This window comes from Mobula hypostoma, chromosome 8 (genome assembly GCF_963921235.1).
Source record: "Mobula hypostoma chromosome 8, sMobHyp1.1, whole genome shotgun sequence".
NCBI lineage: Eukaryota > Metazoa > Chordata > Chondrichthyes > Myliobatiformes > Myliobatidae > Mobula > Mobula hypostoma.
In genome coordinates this window covers 161,750,055-161,765,591 of record NC_086104.1, presented here as the reverse complement: position 1 = coordinate 161,765,591, position 15,537 = coordinate 161,750,055, and the positions used below count along the sequence as shown (strand labels likewise).

The 15,537-nt window shown below is 43.5% G+C and overlaps 1 protein-coding gene across 3 annotated transcripts in view; it reads right to left on the bottom strand.

Moving 5' to 3' along the window:
- Nucleotides 1-15,537, bottom strand: part of tgfa (transforming growth factor, alpha) — a 126,670-nt gene that overhangs the window by 81,024 nt on the left and 30,109 nt on the right. For 2 of the 3 annotated variants that reach the window (XM_063057248.1, XM_063057249.1), the window contains exon 2: nucleotides 12,958-13,005. In XM_063057248.1, coding sequence (XP_062913318.1) covers nucleotides 12,958-13,005 — 48 coding nt within the window. Of the gene's footprint in view, nucleotides 1-1,702; nucleotides 3,059-12,957; nucleotides 13,006-15,537 lie in introns of those variants that run through there. The other variant, XM_063057250.1, reaches the window with a different exon arrangement.

Here is a 15,537-nt window from a genome sequence, read left to right as displayed (position 1 = left end):
AGAGCCGAGAGCTGGACAGGTGATAGGCAAAAGGGGATACGAGAGGATCATGGGACAGGAGGTCCGGGAAGAAAGACGGGGGGGGGTGACCCAGAGGATGGGCAAGAGGTATATTCAGAGGGACAGATGCACACATTCTTTCTCTCACTCTCCTTTTTCTCCCTCTGTCCCTCTGAATATACCTCTTGCCCATCCTCTGGGTCACCCCCCCCCCGTCTTTCTTCCCGGACTTCCTGTCCCATGATCCTCTCGTATCCCCTTTTGCCTATCACCTGTCCAGCTCTCGGCTCTATCCCTCCCCCTCCTGTCTTCTCCTATCATTTTGCATCTCCCCCTCCCCCTCCAGCTTTCAAATCCCTTACTCACTCTTCCTTCAGTTAGTCCTGACGAAGGGTCTCGGCCTGAAACGTCGACTGCGCCTCTTCCTATAGATGCTGCTTGGCCTGCTGCGTTCACCAGCAACTTTGATGTGTGTTGCTTGAATTTCCAGCATCTGCAGAATTCCTGTTGTTTGCATTTTCCCAACCACCTAGGTTAGGCTAACTTGGCCTATAATCTCCTTTCTTTTGCCTTACTCCCTTCTTAAAGAGTGGAGTGACATTTGTAATCTTCCAGTCCTCTGTGACCATGTCAGAATCAAGTGATTCTTGAAGGATCATGACCAATGCATCCATTATCTTTCCAGCAACCTCCCTCAGGACTCTCGGATGTAGTCCATATGGTCCAGGTGACTTATCCACCTTGAGTCCTTTGAGTTTGCCTAGCACTTTTTCCTTTGTAATAGCAATGGCTCTCACTTCACTCCTGCTGCCTGACACTCACGGAGCTCTGGCACACTTCTAGTGTCCTCAACATTGAAGACTGACGCAAAGTACTCATTAAGTTCATCTGAAATTTCTTTGCCCCCATTATTGCCTCACCATCATTTTCCAGTGATCCAGTAACAACTCTCATCTCCTTTTTACTCTTTATATAACTGAAAAATTTAGTATACTACTTTATATTACTGGCTAGTTTGTCCTCATATTACATCTTTCCCCTTCTTATATCTTTTCTTATTGTCTTTTGTTGGATTTTAAAAACTTCCCAATCATCCTACTTCTCACTCACCTTTGCTACCTTATATGCACTTATCTTAGTTTTTAAGGAATCCTTAATTTCCCTTGTCAGTCACATTTGCTTAAACTTGCCATTTGAGAATTTCTTCTTCTGTGGAACATATCTATCCTGCCAGGGGTGTATCTATGGAAAATAGTGCCTATGGCAAGCACTGAAATTGTCCAAACATCTGACACCCATCTTTTAGATAACTTTACCATAACATCAGCTCAAAAATACAAGTCAAGCTCTTTAATCTTTTAATTAACAAATTATGGCACTACATGAAAATTATAACTGCGCCTACCTTGCTTTCACTGATGCAAATTGGTCTATGATGTGATCAAAGTCAGTTCTTTCAGTTTCTTCTCTTTCTACACTCAGCAGAGCAAGATCACAGAGTCTGCCTTAACCCATGGAGGCTCTCAAATATGAAAATATTAGTTTTAACTTGCTGAATGATCTCTCACAGCTGGCGATAGAAACTGTGATGGTTAGCATTATCTGAATAGCAATGAGAAGACTGGGGAAGGCACTCTCATCTCCATACTGAACAATATATTCAATAAGCTCTTCAGGTCTTGATATTTTTATGTTGACCCACCTTGATAGCAACATTCTACAATCCAAAATGTCTTCATATAGCTGCTGTCCATCAACATCAAAGCTGTACAATTTGCCCAAATTTTCGCACTTCTTCTTTAGGTTGTTACTGTCAGCACCATAACACAGTCCCTCGACATCGAGAAGGAACCCAAACTTAGCGTCAGTGTTGTGCAAATGAGCGAACCTTTCGTCCATTTCTCTGTGAAGACGGTCGAGTGTTCCCTTCATGACTCTTCCCATTTCCTCAAGGTACTTGTTGACGGGCTTCACTGCTTCTGTCCTTGCACTCCATCTGGTTTTGGACTCCGACTTAACAACCACAGGCACGGTGTTTTTGAGTTATTCCCAGTGTTGTGCTGAACGAGAGAAAAACACGTAGAGAGCTTCGATGGTTCCAAAAAACGTGACCATCATTGTATCCTGCTTGGCTGCACGTACACCCACCAAGTTGAGTGGGTGATTGTCGCAATTTACAAACACTGCCAGGTTGTTTTACTCACTTATTCTTTGATGAACACCACTTCTGTGTCCAGCCATACAGCAGCGTTGTCATAGCACTGTGACTGACAATCTTGTAGCTCTATTTCGTCCTTCTCTAGCTGTTTCAAGATGTCTTCAACCAAGCTCTCAGCATCCTTCTGTCTTATCTGGATAAAACCAAGGAAGGACACTCTAATATGGACTGTTTTCCTCTCAAAATCAACTTCCACATACCTCACTACTTCTGACATCTGCTCAGTAGTAGTGAGGTGTGCCTGATCAGTAGTCGAGTCAAACATGAGACCATAGTATTTGGCTTTATGAATGCTTCTCAGTAAACTCTGGTTAACAGTGGATGCGATCATGTGGATGAATTCATTCTGGACACCCAGTGAAAGATAAGATGTGGATCCAGGATGACTTTCCAAATGAGTGAAGTGTTCTTTTATGATAGGGTCAAAGATGGCCAGTAGTTTCAGTAAGCCAAGGAAATTTCCCACATTGGAGTCATCGTCTAGCTGTCGTCGCAAAGCCAGGTTCTGAGTCTCAAGGAATTTTATGCAGTGAAGGATTCTTGTCAAGATATCACGCCACTTCTGCTTTTCCTTCTCGATCTGTGACTGAAATATCACGTCAATAACTCCTCTGTTTCCAGTTAAATTTTTTTCCGTTTCTTTCCACTGTGTGAAGCGTTCCTGATGATTTTTGGCATTTTCATGAACACTAATCCTTTCAGGTGTTTTCCACTGGTTGAATCCACCTTCCTGCTCCAATGAGGATTGATGGTCTGACCGGGAATAGAGAAGACAACAGATACAAAATGCAGACTTTTTAGAAGGGGAATAGACCAGCCCCGAGCGAGTCACTTCCTCATCACGACCATTTCCCAATTTCCTCTTGAACCAAGTTTTGTTCATTGAGCAGTTATTTTTTGGTAGGAAAGGCCCCTCACAGTTCTGGAAATACTTTGAACCCAGCTTTATTATTTCTGTTCTCAACGTGTCAGGCAAAATTGCTTTTCCAGTATCCTTGTCAAACTCAAGTCCGATGTCATGCTGTTCAATCACTTCTGGTATGACAGTTCGAGGCTCTTTGACACCATCCAGTTCACTAGGTTCAGTGTCGTCAGGTTCAATCTCGTCAGGTAAAATCTCATCAATAAACTCAACATCACCACCACCACCATCGTCTTCCCCTCCTGCCGTGTCCACGTTCTCTGTGACAGCCTCACTCTTAATCTCATCATACTCCGATTTATCTGACCTGACTTCCTCTTCAGCTTGTGAAGCATTTATACTTGATCCACCTTTGGATTCTAATAAACTTGTAGCAGGTGCAGACAACTCCATGGAATGTGTCAAACTACTTATTCCGGGCTTTTCAAGGAAGGGCATGAAGAACTTGCTCGACTTCTTGGCTTCCTCCACTTCCAACTTTCGTCTCTTCTGTTCTTCAGCTCCACTTTCCTTCTTCTTCGTGAAGAAACGTTTCATGGTCTTCTTACACAATGCTCTGAAATAAGGCCACCCTAGTGCTTCTCACCCCTGATAATCAAAGACAGATCGTACGTCTGAAGAAAATTCTTTTTTCACTATCCAAGGATGATTTGTCGGACTTCAATAGAAACTGCTCAGTGGCGCCCCCTTCAAGTGGGGCCCAAGGCACGTGCCATACCTGCCATACCTTAGATAAGCCACTGTATCCTGCACCTTAGAAACACAGAAAAACTACAGCACAATACAGGCCCTTTGGCCCACAATGCTGTGCCAAACATGAACTTACTTTAGAAATTACTGAGGGTTACCCACAGCCCTCTATTTTTCTAAGCTCCATGTACCTATGCAGGAGTCTCTTAAAAAATCCTATCGTATCCGCCTCCACCACCGCTGCTGGCAGCCCATTCCACGTGCTCACCACCCTGTGTAAGACTTACCCCTGACACCTCCTCTGTACCTACTTCCAAGCACCTTCAAACTGTGCCCTCTCGTGCTAGCCATTTCAGCCCTTAGAAAAAACCTCTGACTATCCACACAATCAATGTCTCTTATCATCTTATACACCCCTATCAGGTCACCTCTCATCCTCTGTCACTCCAAGAAGAAAAGGCCAAATTCATTAAACTTATTCTCGTAAGGCATGCCCCCAATCCAGGCAACATCCTTTTAAATCTCCTCTGTACCCTTTCCATAGTTTCCACATCCTTCCTGTAGTGAGGTGACCAGAGGTGAGCACAGTACTCCAAGTGGGGTCTGACCAGGGTCCTATACAGCTGTAATATTACATCTCAGGTCTTAAACTCAATTCCACGGTTGATGAAGGCCAATGCACCATATGCTTTCTTAACCACAGAGTCAACCTATGAAGCAGCTTTGAGTATCCTATGGACTCAGACCCCAAGATCCCTCAGATCCTCCACACTGCCAAGAGTCGTACCATTAATACTATATTCTGCTGTCATATTTTACCAACCAAAACGGACCAGCTCACACTTATCTGGGTTGAATTCCATCTGCCACTTCTCAGCCCAGTTTTGCATCCTATCAATGTCCCGCTGTAAACTCTGTCAGCCCTCCACATGATCCACAACAGCCCCAAATTTTGTGTCATCACCAAATTTATTAACCCAACCCTCCACTTCCTCATCCAGGTCATTTATTAAAATCACAAAGAGTAGGGGTCCCAGAACAGATCCCTGAGGCACACCACTGGTCACCGACCTCCATGCAGAATATGACCTGTCTACAACCACACTTTGCCTTCTTTGGGCAAGCTAGTTCTGGATCCACAAAGCAATGTCCCCTTGGATCCCATGCCTCCTTACTTTCTCAAAAAGCCTTGCATGGGTTACCTTATCAAATGCCTTGCTGAAATCCATATACAGTACAACTACTGCTCTACCTTCATCAATGTGTTTAGTCACATCCTCAAAAAATTCAATCAGGCTCGTCAGGCATGACAGGCCTTTGACAAAGCCATGCTGACTATTCCCAATCATACTATGCCTCTCCAGATGTTCATAAATCCTGCCTCTCAGGATCTTCTCTATCAACTTACCAACCATTGAAGTAAGACTCACTGGTCTATAATTTCCTGGGCTATCTCTACTCCCTTTCTTGAATAATGGAACAACATCCACAACCCGCCAATCCTCCAGAACCTCTCCCATCCCCATTGATGATGCAAAGATCATCACCAGAGGCTCAGCAATCTCCTCCCTCGCTTCCCACAGTAGCCTGGGCTACACCTCATCCGGTCCTGAAGACTTATCCAACTTGATGCTTTCCGAAAGCTCCAGCACATCCTCTTTCTTAATGTCTATATGCTCAACCTTTTCAATCTGCTGAAAATTATCCCTACAATCGCCAAGGTTCTTTTCTGCAGTGAATACTGAAGCAAAGTATTCATTAAGTACCTCTGCTATCTCCCCCGGTTCCATACACACTTTTCCACTGTCACACTTGTTTGGTCCTATTCTCTCATGTCTTATCCTCTTGCTCTTTACATACTTGCAGAATACCTTAAGGTTTTCCTTAATTCTATCCACCAAGTCCTTCTCATCGCCCCTTCTGGCTCTCCTAATTTCATTCTTAAGCTCTTTCCTGCTAGCCTCATCTTCTAGATCTCTATCATTACCTAGTTTTTTGAACCTTTCGTAAGCTCTTCTTTTCGACAAGATTTTCAACAGCCTTTGTACATCATGGTTCCTCTACCATACCATCCTTTCCCTGTCTCATTGGAATGTACTTATGCAGAACCCCACACAAATATCCCCTGAACATTTGCCACATTTCTTCCATATGTTTCCCTGAGAACATCCATTTCCAATTTATGCTTCCAAGTTCCTGCCTGATAGCCTCATATTTCCCCTTACTCCAATTAAACACTTTCCTAACTTGTCTGTTCCTATCCCTCTCCAATGCTATGGTAAAGGAGATAGAATTGTGATCACTATCTCCAAAATGCTCTCCCACTGAGAGACCTGACATCTGACCAGATTCATTTCCCATTACCAGATCAAGTACAGCCTCTCCTCTTGTAGACTTATCTACATATTGTGTCAAGAAACCTTCCAGAACACACCTAACAAACTCCACCCCATCTAAACCCCTCACTCTAAGGAGACGCCAATCGATATCTGGGAAATTAAAATCTCCAACCACAACAACGCTGTTATTATTACACCTTTCCAGAATCTGTCTCCCTATCTGCTCCTCGATGTCCCTGTTACTATTGGGCGGTCTATAAAAAGCGCCCAGTAGAGTTATTGACCCCATCCTGTTCCTAACTTCCACCCACAGAGACTCTGCAGCCGTGACACTATCTCTGATCAATGGTGCAACGCCCCCACCTCTTTTGCCTCCCTCCCTATCCTTTCTGAAACATCTCAAGCCTGGCACTCGAAGTAAGCATTCCTGCCCCTGAGTCTTCCAAGTCGCTGTAATAGAACATAGAATAGTACAGTACAGGCCCTTTGGCCCACAAAGTTGTGCCGACCCTCAAACTCTGCCTCCCATATAAGCCCCCACCTTAAATTCCTCCATATACCTGTCTAGTAGTCTCTTAAACTTCACTAGTGAATCTGCCTCCACCACTGACTCAGGCAGTGCATTCCACGCTCCAACCACTCTCTGAGTAAAAAACCTTCCTCTAATATCCCCCTTGAACTTCCCACCCCATACCTTAAAGCCATATCCTCTTGTATTGAGCAGTGGTGCCCTGGGGAAGAGATGCTGGCTATCCACTCTATCTATTCCTCTTATTATCTTGTACACCTCTATCATGTCTCCTCTCATCCTCCTTCTCTCCAAAGAGTAAAGCCCTAGCTCCCTTAATCTCTGATCATAATGCATACTCTCTAAACCAGGCAGCATCCTGGTGAATCTCCTCTGTACCCTTTCCAATGCTTCCACATCCTTCCTATAGTGAGGCGACCAGAACTGGACACAGTACTCCAAGTGTGGCCTAACCAGAGTTTTATAGCGCTGCATCATTACATCACGACTCTTAAACTATATCCCTCGACTTATGAAAGCTAACACCCATAAGCTTTCTTAACTACCCTAAGCACCCGTGAGGCAACTTTCAGGGATCTGTGGACATGTACCCCAAGATCCCTCTGCTCCTCCACACTACCAAGTATCCTGTCATTTACTTTGTACTCTGCCTTGGAGTTTGTCCTTCCAAAGTGTACCACCTCACACTTCTCCGGGTTGAACTGCATCTGCCACTTCTCAGTCCACTTCTGCATCCTATCAATGTCTCTCTGCAATCTTTGACAATCCTCTACACTATCTACAACACCATCAATCTTTGTGTCGTCTGCAAACTTGCCAACCCACCCTTCTACCCCCACATCCAGGTCGTTAATAAAAATCACGAAAAGTAGAGGTCCCAGAACAGATCCTTGTGGGACACCACTAGTCACAATCCTCCAATCTGAATGTACTCCCTCTACCATCACCCTCTGCCTTCTGCAGGCAAGCCAATTCTGAATCCACCTGGCCAAACTTCCCTGGATCCCATGCCTTCTGACTTTCTGAATAAGCCTACCATGTGGAACCTTGTCAAATGCCTTACTAAAATCCATATAGATCACATCCACTGCACTACCCTCATCTATATGCCTGGTCACCTCCTCAAAGAACTCTATCAGGCTTGTAATGGCCACATCATCATACCTCCAAGTACTGATCCATACTCTAAGTTCATCCGCTTTGTTCATAATACTCCTTGCATTAAAATAGACACACCTCAAACCATCAGTCTGAGCGCATCCCTTCCCTATCACCTGCCTATCCTCCCTCTTGCACTGTCTCCAAGCTTTCTCTATTTGTGAGCCGTCCGCCTCTTCCTCTGTCACTTCAATTCGGTTCCTACCCCCCAGCAATTTTAGTTATCTGAGTTGAACTCCATCTGCCACTTCTCAGCCCAGTTTTGCATCCTATCGATGTCCTGCTGTAACCTCTGACAGCCCTCCACACTACCCACAACAGCCCCAATCTTTGTGTCATCAGCAAATTTACTAACCCATCCCTCCACTTCCTCATCTAGGTCATTTATAAAAATCACTAAAAGGGGTCCCAGAACAGATCCCTGAAGCACACCACTGGTCACTGACCTCCATGCAGAATATGACCCGTCAACAACCACTCTTTGCCTTCTATGGGCAAGCCATTCCTGGATCCAAAAAGCAAGGTCCCCTTGGATCCCATGCCTCCTTACTTTCTCAATAAACCTTCCATTGGGTAACTTATCAAATGCCTTGCTGAAATCCATATACATTACATCTACTGCTCTACCTTCATCAATATGTTTAGTCACATCCTCAAAAAATTCAATCAGGCTCATAAGGCACGACCTCCCTTTAACAAAGCCATGCTGATTATTCCTAATCATATTATGCCTCTCCAAACGTTCATAAATCCTGCCTCTCAAGATCATTTCCATCAACTTACCAACCACTGAAGTAAGAATCACTGGTCTATAATTTCCTGGGCTATCTCTACTCCCTTTCTTGAATAAAGGAACAACATCTGCAACCTTCCAATCCTCCAGAACCTTTCCCATATATAAGACTTGGCCTTCACAGCTGCCTATGGCAAAGAATTCCACAAGTTCATCACTCCTGGCTAAAAAAATTGCTCCTCATTTCGGTTCTAAAACGACACCCCTCTTTTCTGAGGCTCTGACCTCTAGTCTTCAACTCTTCCACCATTGGAAATACCTTCTCCAAATCCACTCTATCAAGGTCTTTCACCATTCCATAGGTTTCAATTAAGTCACCCCTCACTCTTCTGAATTCTCGTGAATAAAGGCCCAGAGCCATCAAACACTCTTCATATGACAAGCCGATCAATCCTGGAATCATTTTTGTGAACCTCCTTTGAATCCTCTCCTGTTTCAGCACATCCTTTCTAAATAAGGGGTCTAACCGTGCTCACTGCTGAGGCCTTACTTGGAGTATTGGAGCAGTGGCCAGTCTGATGATAGTGGATAATTGCTGATAGTTTGTTTACAAAGTCAGTTACAGATTTCCTTGTCCACTCCAGCTATGATGTCAAAAACCTCAATTCTATCAAGTTCAGCTTTGAATTTGTTCATCAATAGACAGGTATATGCTTCACTGTGGCAGAGAGTAGAGTGTCACACCTGGCGTCAGTTAGATAACATACTCTTCTTTCAGTATCCCCAAGGCCTGTGAACAACTCCAGGTACTTCTGCCACCAAACATTGTTTAACAAATCCAATCTTGGAATGAAGTTCAGCTTCTTGATGGCATGTTGTCCCAGTAGTGTTGAGAAGAGATTCTGAACAACATAGACATCCTCTTTTAACTGATTCTCATCTTTATGGATGGAAATAGTAAACATTTCTTTCACACTGAGCTTATGTTTCCCTGGCCCCATGAACACCTTCCTTGTTGGGTTTAGCGTAATACCTATTTTCTTCACTAGTTTTGTGAACAGACATTCGGGGATGGCTCTGTCATCTGCCGCAGTGTCCATTTGGAATGCCTGCTTCATTTTGCAACTGAACCACAGTACACCAGCTTTTGTTTGAATCTAGAGCCCCAAGGAAAGCTCTCTCTTCATCTGAATGATGGTCTTCATTGACCTCCTGAAGAAATGTTTTTGAGTGACACTGGCTTTTATAACGGCCTACTTCATCGCACTGTGGCAGTTCACTGCTTTTGCTGGACAGAGCACTTTGATGTGGAATGGAGACTTGCAGCATCTCCTGCAGATGGACATTTTATCTGCTCTTTGTTTCACTTGGCTGTTTTGTTTGAGCTGAGCTCTACTGTCACCTTTTTCTATAATCTATCTGACTGCACCTTCTTTGTACCCTTTTTGTAGAGCTTCTAGCTTTACCTCAGCATCGTTTTCTGAGTTCTCCCTTTTGCTGACGAACATTCTTACTCTGCCTGACCATAGTAATAGCTTTCTTGAGTGTGAGATTTGCCTACAACTGAAGTATCTCTGACAATTTGGTGTCCAGTTGACCAGTGACATTCCTGTCTCTAATGAGCTCATCTCTCAGGTTTCCATATGCACAGTTATCTAACAAGGCATACAATGCTGTGATGAAGTCATTTACACTTTCATTTGGCTCCTGTTTTTTGGAGTTGAATTTTGCCCTCATATATCACATTTCACTTTCCTGTGAAATATTCTTTGAATTTATCCTGCACTGTTTTGTACTCCTTTTTCTTAGCATCTGTTTGTCCTAATCCACCCATGAAGTCATCTACTTTGTCACCCATGCAGTATATCAGTGTGTTTAACTGATGCTCCTCAGAAGCCTGAGTGAGATTGCCTGTAACTCTAAATCTCTCAAAAGGTCAGAGCCATCTTCCCAAGTCCCTTGGTTTAGAGAAATCAATAGTCTCGGGCAGCTTTAATAGGCAAGTCGATATAGATACTGCCAATGTTCCCTCTAATTTTTAGAAGTCAGTGTGCGCAAAAATCTTCTGTTGTGCAAATTTTTTTCCTGTGACAAAAGTATGTGCGCACTGAATGCACACATGGCACAGTTTATGTAGGTTTACAAAATATTCGACATAAAACTGCACAAAATAACAAAATAACATACATAATTAAGTCACTCAGTTATTTTTTCTCTCTCCTGTCTTTGGCATTTACCCATTCTTTGTAAACTCTATCTAGACTAATAGAACTTCCATCCAATTGATAGCTTTTGATTCTCATTAACATATCCAAATGACATTCACCTAAAACAGTGGTCCCCAACCTCCGGGCCGCAGACCGATACATTGCCAAGAAGAACCCAACATTTACGTGCCAGGCGGCATCTAATTAATTAGCTTGTTTATTTCAGCTTTTTTCTTAAAGATGTGCTGAGTGCGTTCTGACTACTGCTGCACCTTGCATTCTCTGCAGCAATCTATCGGTCCACGGCCCGGAGGATCGGGACCACTGACCTAAATGGTTTCTCAGCTTGTTTTTGAGTTGATTCATTAGATTAAAACCTTGCTCACAGTCTGCACTAGACGCAAGAAAGGTTCCCCCAATGTCCATCAACTGTGCAAGGTCGCAAAACTGTTCATTTTGAAGTACAAATGCCACCATTTGAGCAAAGTTTGAAATCGGTTTGGATGGCTGCAAACATGGCTGCCGCCGTGATGCAGCTGTACAAACCGAAACAGGAAAGGTGAGATGACGTAAATTAGCAACTTGCATTGTGGTATTTGAAAAACCGACTAACTAGTTAACAGAAACAGTTAGATAAAAGATTATTTTCAATAAGTATAAATACTAATTACGACACTATTTTAGGTAACTAACCTTCTGTGTGCACATTAATTTCCTTTGTGCGCTGGTTGAAAAATGTGTGTGCGCGTGCGCACACCTTAGAGGGAACTATAGGTACTGCAGGTATTTGCTCCATTTTCCTGTTCATTTGTTTATTTATTTGGTCTACAAAAGTCTTCTTTGCTCTCCTTGAGAGTTTGACTGACTTCTCTGCTGTGTCTGTGTCTCTGTGCACTTCCCCAGATAGTGGCCACAGATTATTACTATGCATCCACTTTTGAGTGTAGGTTGAAGGCCTTGCCTAACTTCCCCTTCTCAGCTTATGCCTCATGGTGCATACAGTTAGCAAACTAGCACAGGCAATTTAGGTTGATATGTCTTTGGATATTTTTCATAGGTATTTGGGGATCTCACTCAGTCTGTAGCACCAATTCATCATTGATCAACCACTTCTGACACCACGTTCATTATTGAGGGATAATGATGAGTACACCAGGATGCCAGTATGCAGGATAATGAACTGAACTTCACTAACAACCCTGCTTCTACAATACGTGAACTCCTTCCATGTGGGAGCAGCTAACCAAGTGGCACAGGAATAACACTAACAACTATCACATATTAACAGATATGTGGGAGGAGGTGAACAGTTCTACGGTTGTGGGGCGCTAGCCGATCTGCGGGAGGGGGAGGGCGCAAGGCGATCCGCGGGAGACTATAACACATAGGAGCAGGATTTGGCCACTTGGCTTATCAAGTCTGCTCTGCCATTTCATTATGGCCGATTCATTTTTCTCTCAGCTCCAATCTCCTGCCTTCTCTCCTTATTCCTTCATGTTTGACCAATCAGGAATCTACCAACCTCTGCCTGAAATATAAATAAAAACTTGGCCTCCACAGCTGCCTGTGGCAAAGAATTCCACAGATTTACCACTTTCTGGCTAAAGAATTTCCTCCTTGTTGCTGTTCTAAAAGGACGCCCCTCTATTCTGAGGCTATGTCCTCTGGTCTTAAGGCTTTCCCACCATATGAAACACCCTCTCCACATCCACTCTGTCAAGGCCTTTCATCATTCGATAGGTTTCAATGAGGTCACCCCTCATTCTTCATGCAGGCCCAGGGTCATCAAATGCTCTTCATATGACAAGCCATATAATAAGCCTTCTCACGAGGATATCGGTCTTCCTCCAGTTCAGGAGCAAACCATCCCACCTTCCCTGGAAGGTGGACATCAGCAGATCTGTAGGAGGAAGGGGGGTGAACAGAACAGATCCCCAGGGGATGGTACAAATGGATCCTCAGGGGAGGGGGCAAAGGGATCCACAGTGTTGTGGGGGGGCAGGCGGTGAACGGATCTATGCTGGTTGGGTCCGTCATGTAACAGGCTCAAACGCCCTTGGGATTTTACACTGCTCACCTGAAACAGTTGAGAAATTCAACATTTGCAAATATTCCCAAGAAAACTAAAAATAAATATTAATTGTACAATCTGCCTACTCACCAGTCAAAGTTGCATTTTCCAGAGCGTGGCAGACAAAAAAAACAGCACCTAGTCATAAAGGAGAAAACAGGAATACATTTTTGTGTCGTTGAAAAGAACATCTGTATTTTCATGTCTCTGTATTTTCCAAACAACACCGAGCAAAGACAAAAATATTTCACTTGGTTAATTGAATATGTTACAGCTGTTAATACAGATTTTTTTCCCCCTAGTTCAATCTGGAACTGGCTCTGAGACATTCAGGACCCCATCACCCAGGAGAAGCCCCCTTCTCATTGGTACTATCAAGGAGAAGGTACAGGAGGCTGAAAGCACACACTTAACATTTCAGGAACAGCTTCTTCCCCTCTGCTGACAGACTTCTAAATGGACATAGAAACATAGACAATAGGTGCAGGAGTAGGCCATTCAGCCCTTCGAGCCTGCACCGCCATTCAGTATGATCATGGTTGATCATCCAACTCAGACATGGACAATTAATCCATGAACACTACCTCGATATTTTATCTTTCCCTCTCTCTTTGCATTACTTATTTAACTTTCTTTTTCATATATACTTATTTTAATCTATAGTTTTTATTATTAAGTATTGCATTGTATTGCTGCTGCAAAACAACAAATTTAACAACATTTGTCTATGATATCAAACCTGATTCCGATTCTGATCCTGAGGCTCAGAGGGAAAGGATGCATTCAGACAGTGACAGGGATAGAAATAGAGTCATTGAAAAGTACAGCACAGAAACAGGTTCTTCAGCCCATCTAGTCCATACTAAACGTATCTATCCAAACTGCTCATAAAACTTGGTCAAACTTACATGCCCCAATTGTCCTGACAACTAATTCCACAGTCTCATGACCCTCTAAGTGAAGAAGTTTCCCCTCATGTTCCCCTTAAACCTTACATTTCACCCTTAAGCTATGACCTCTGGTTGTAGTCCCACCCAACCTCAGTGGAAAAAGCCTGCTTGCATTTACCCGTTCTATACTCCTCATAATCTTGTATATCTCTATCAAATCTACTCTCAATCTTCTACATTCTAAGGAATACCGTTCTGACCTGCAAATGCCTTGCTAAAGTCCAACTAGACAATATCCACTACCTTGCTTTCATTGACTTTCCTGGTAACTTCCTCGAAAAACTATGTAAGATTGGTTAGACATGACCTTGCAAGCACAAAGCCATGCCGACTATCCTTTGACAAACTCTACCCCATCTAGTCCTTTTACAATATGGGATTCCCAGTCATAAAAAAACAGGATCAGCCATGATAGAATGGCAGGAACAGACTCACTGGGCCAAATGGCCTAATTCTACTCCTGTGTCTCATGGTCTTAATATGTGGAAAGTTAATATGATAACAACCTTATGTTTCTTGCAACAGTCTGTGATCTCTTTAGAAATTTCTTCCTCTGAATCCCTAGGACTGTTGGGTAGTCTGTACTATAACCCTATTATCATGGTCATACCTTTCTTATTTCTCATTTCCTCCCATATTGCCTCACTAGTCGAGTTCTCCAGTTTGTCCTGATGGAGCACAGCTGTGACATTTAACGTCACCCCTCCCACTCTGACATGTCTAAAACAACAAAACCCTGGAATACCGAGCTGCAAGACCTGTTCCTTCTGCAATTAAGTTTCACTAATGGTTACAATATCATAATTCCAAGTGCTGATTCATGCCCTGAGCTCATCTGACTTTCCTATTATGATATTTCTTGCACTGAAATATATGCAGCTCAGGACAATAGTTGCGCCATGCTCAAACTTTTGCTTCTTGATTTTGTCTGAGGTCTTACGAACATTTCCACTAACTATTCTGGCACTCTGGTTCCTATCCCCCTGCAACTCTAGTTTCAACCCCACCATGCAGCATTAACAAACCTTCCCACTGGGATATTGGTACCCCTGCAGTTCAGCTGTTGCCCTAACAGACAAGGTGAAGGAAAATCCTAAGATTTTCTACAAATATGTTTGTAAAATGATTGTGCAACTCTCACTTCGGCTAGCAGCTTAATATAGGGGATGATAGACCCCGGCCCGGCCAAACTTAAGAAATCTCATTTAGGAGGCTGCTGTGCGATGTGTCCCCGTTACAAATCAGCACCACAAAATAACAAACAGTACAATTAAACGATTGAGCTTTATAATTTTTAATTTAACTGTATGGTTAGTAAAGAAAACAAAAAAAAAGGGGCCCATTCTCATGAAACAGTCTAATGCGCAAGGTTGGAGCTCACTGACAAGGCCGTTCGTCCACCATCGACCCCTCCTCCAATCGTCGCTGACCTCCGGACCCTCGCTCCAAGTCCACTTCGTCCGGTGGACTACCAACTCACTCCACTCACGTCTTCTCTCCTCAACTCTCTCCGGCAAAAGACCGCAAATTCCCGGCTCCCAGACACACAAGAAAGAACATCCCGCTCATTGGCTAACATGCCTCGTTATCTCTAGTCAGAACCCAAACATTGCTGCTACAGAGAAATCATTACCTTAGCAGTGGAACATTACAGCGTGTTACAATTGCAAGGGACAAAATTGGCCCTCTGGAAGATCAGAATGATAATCCATGTGTGGAG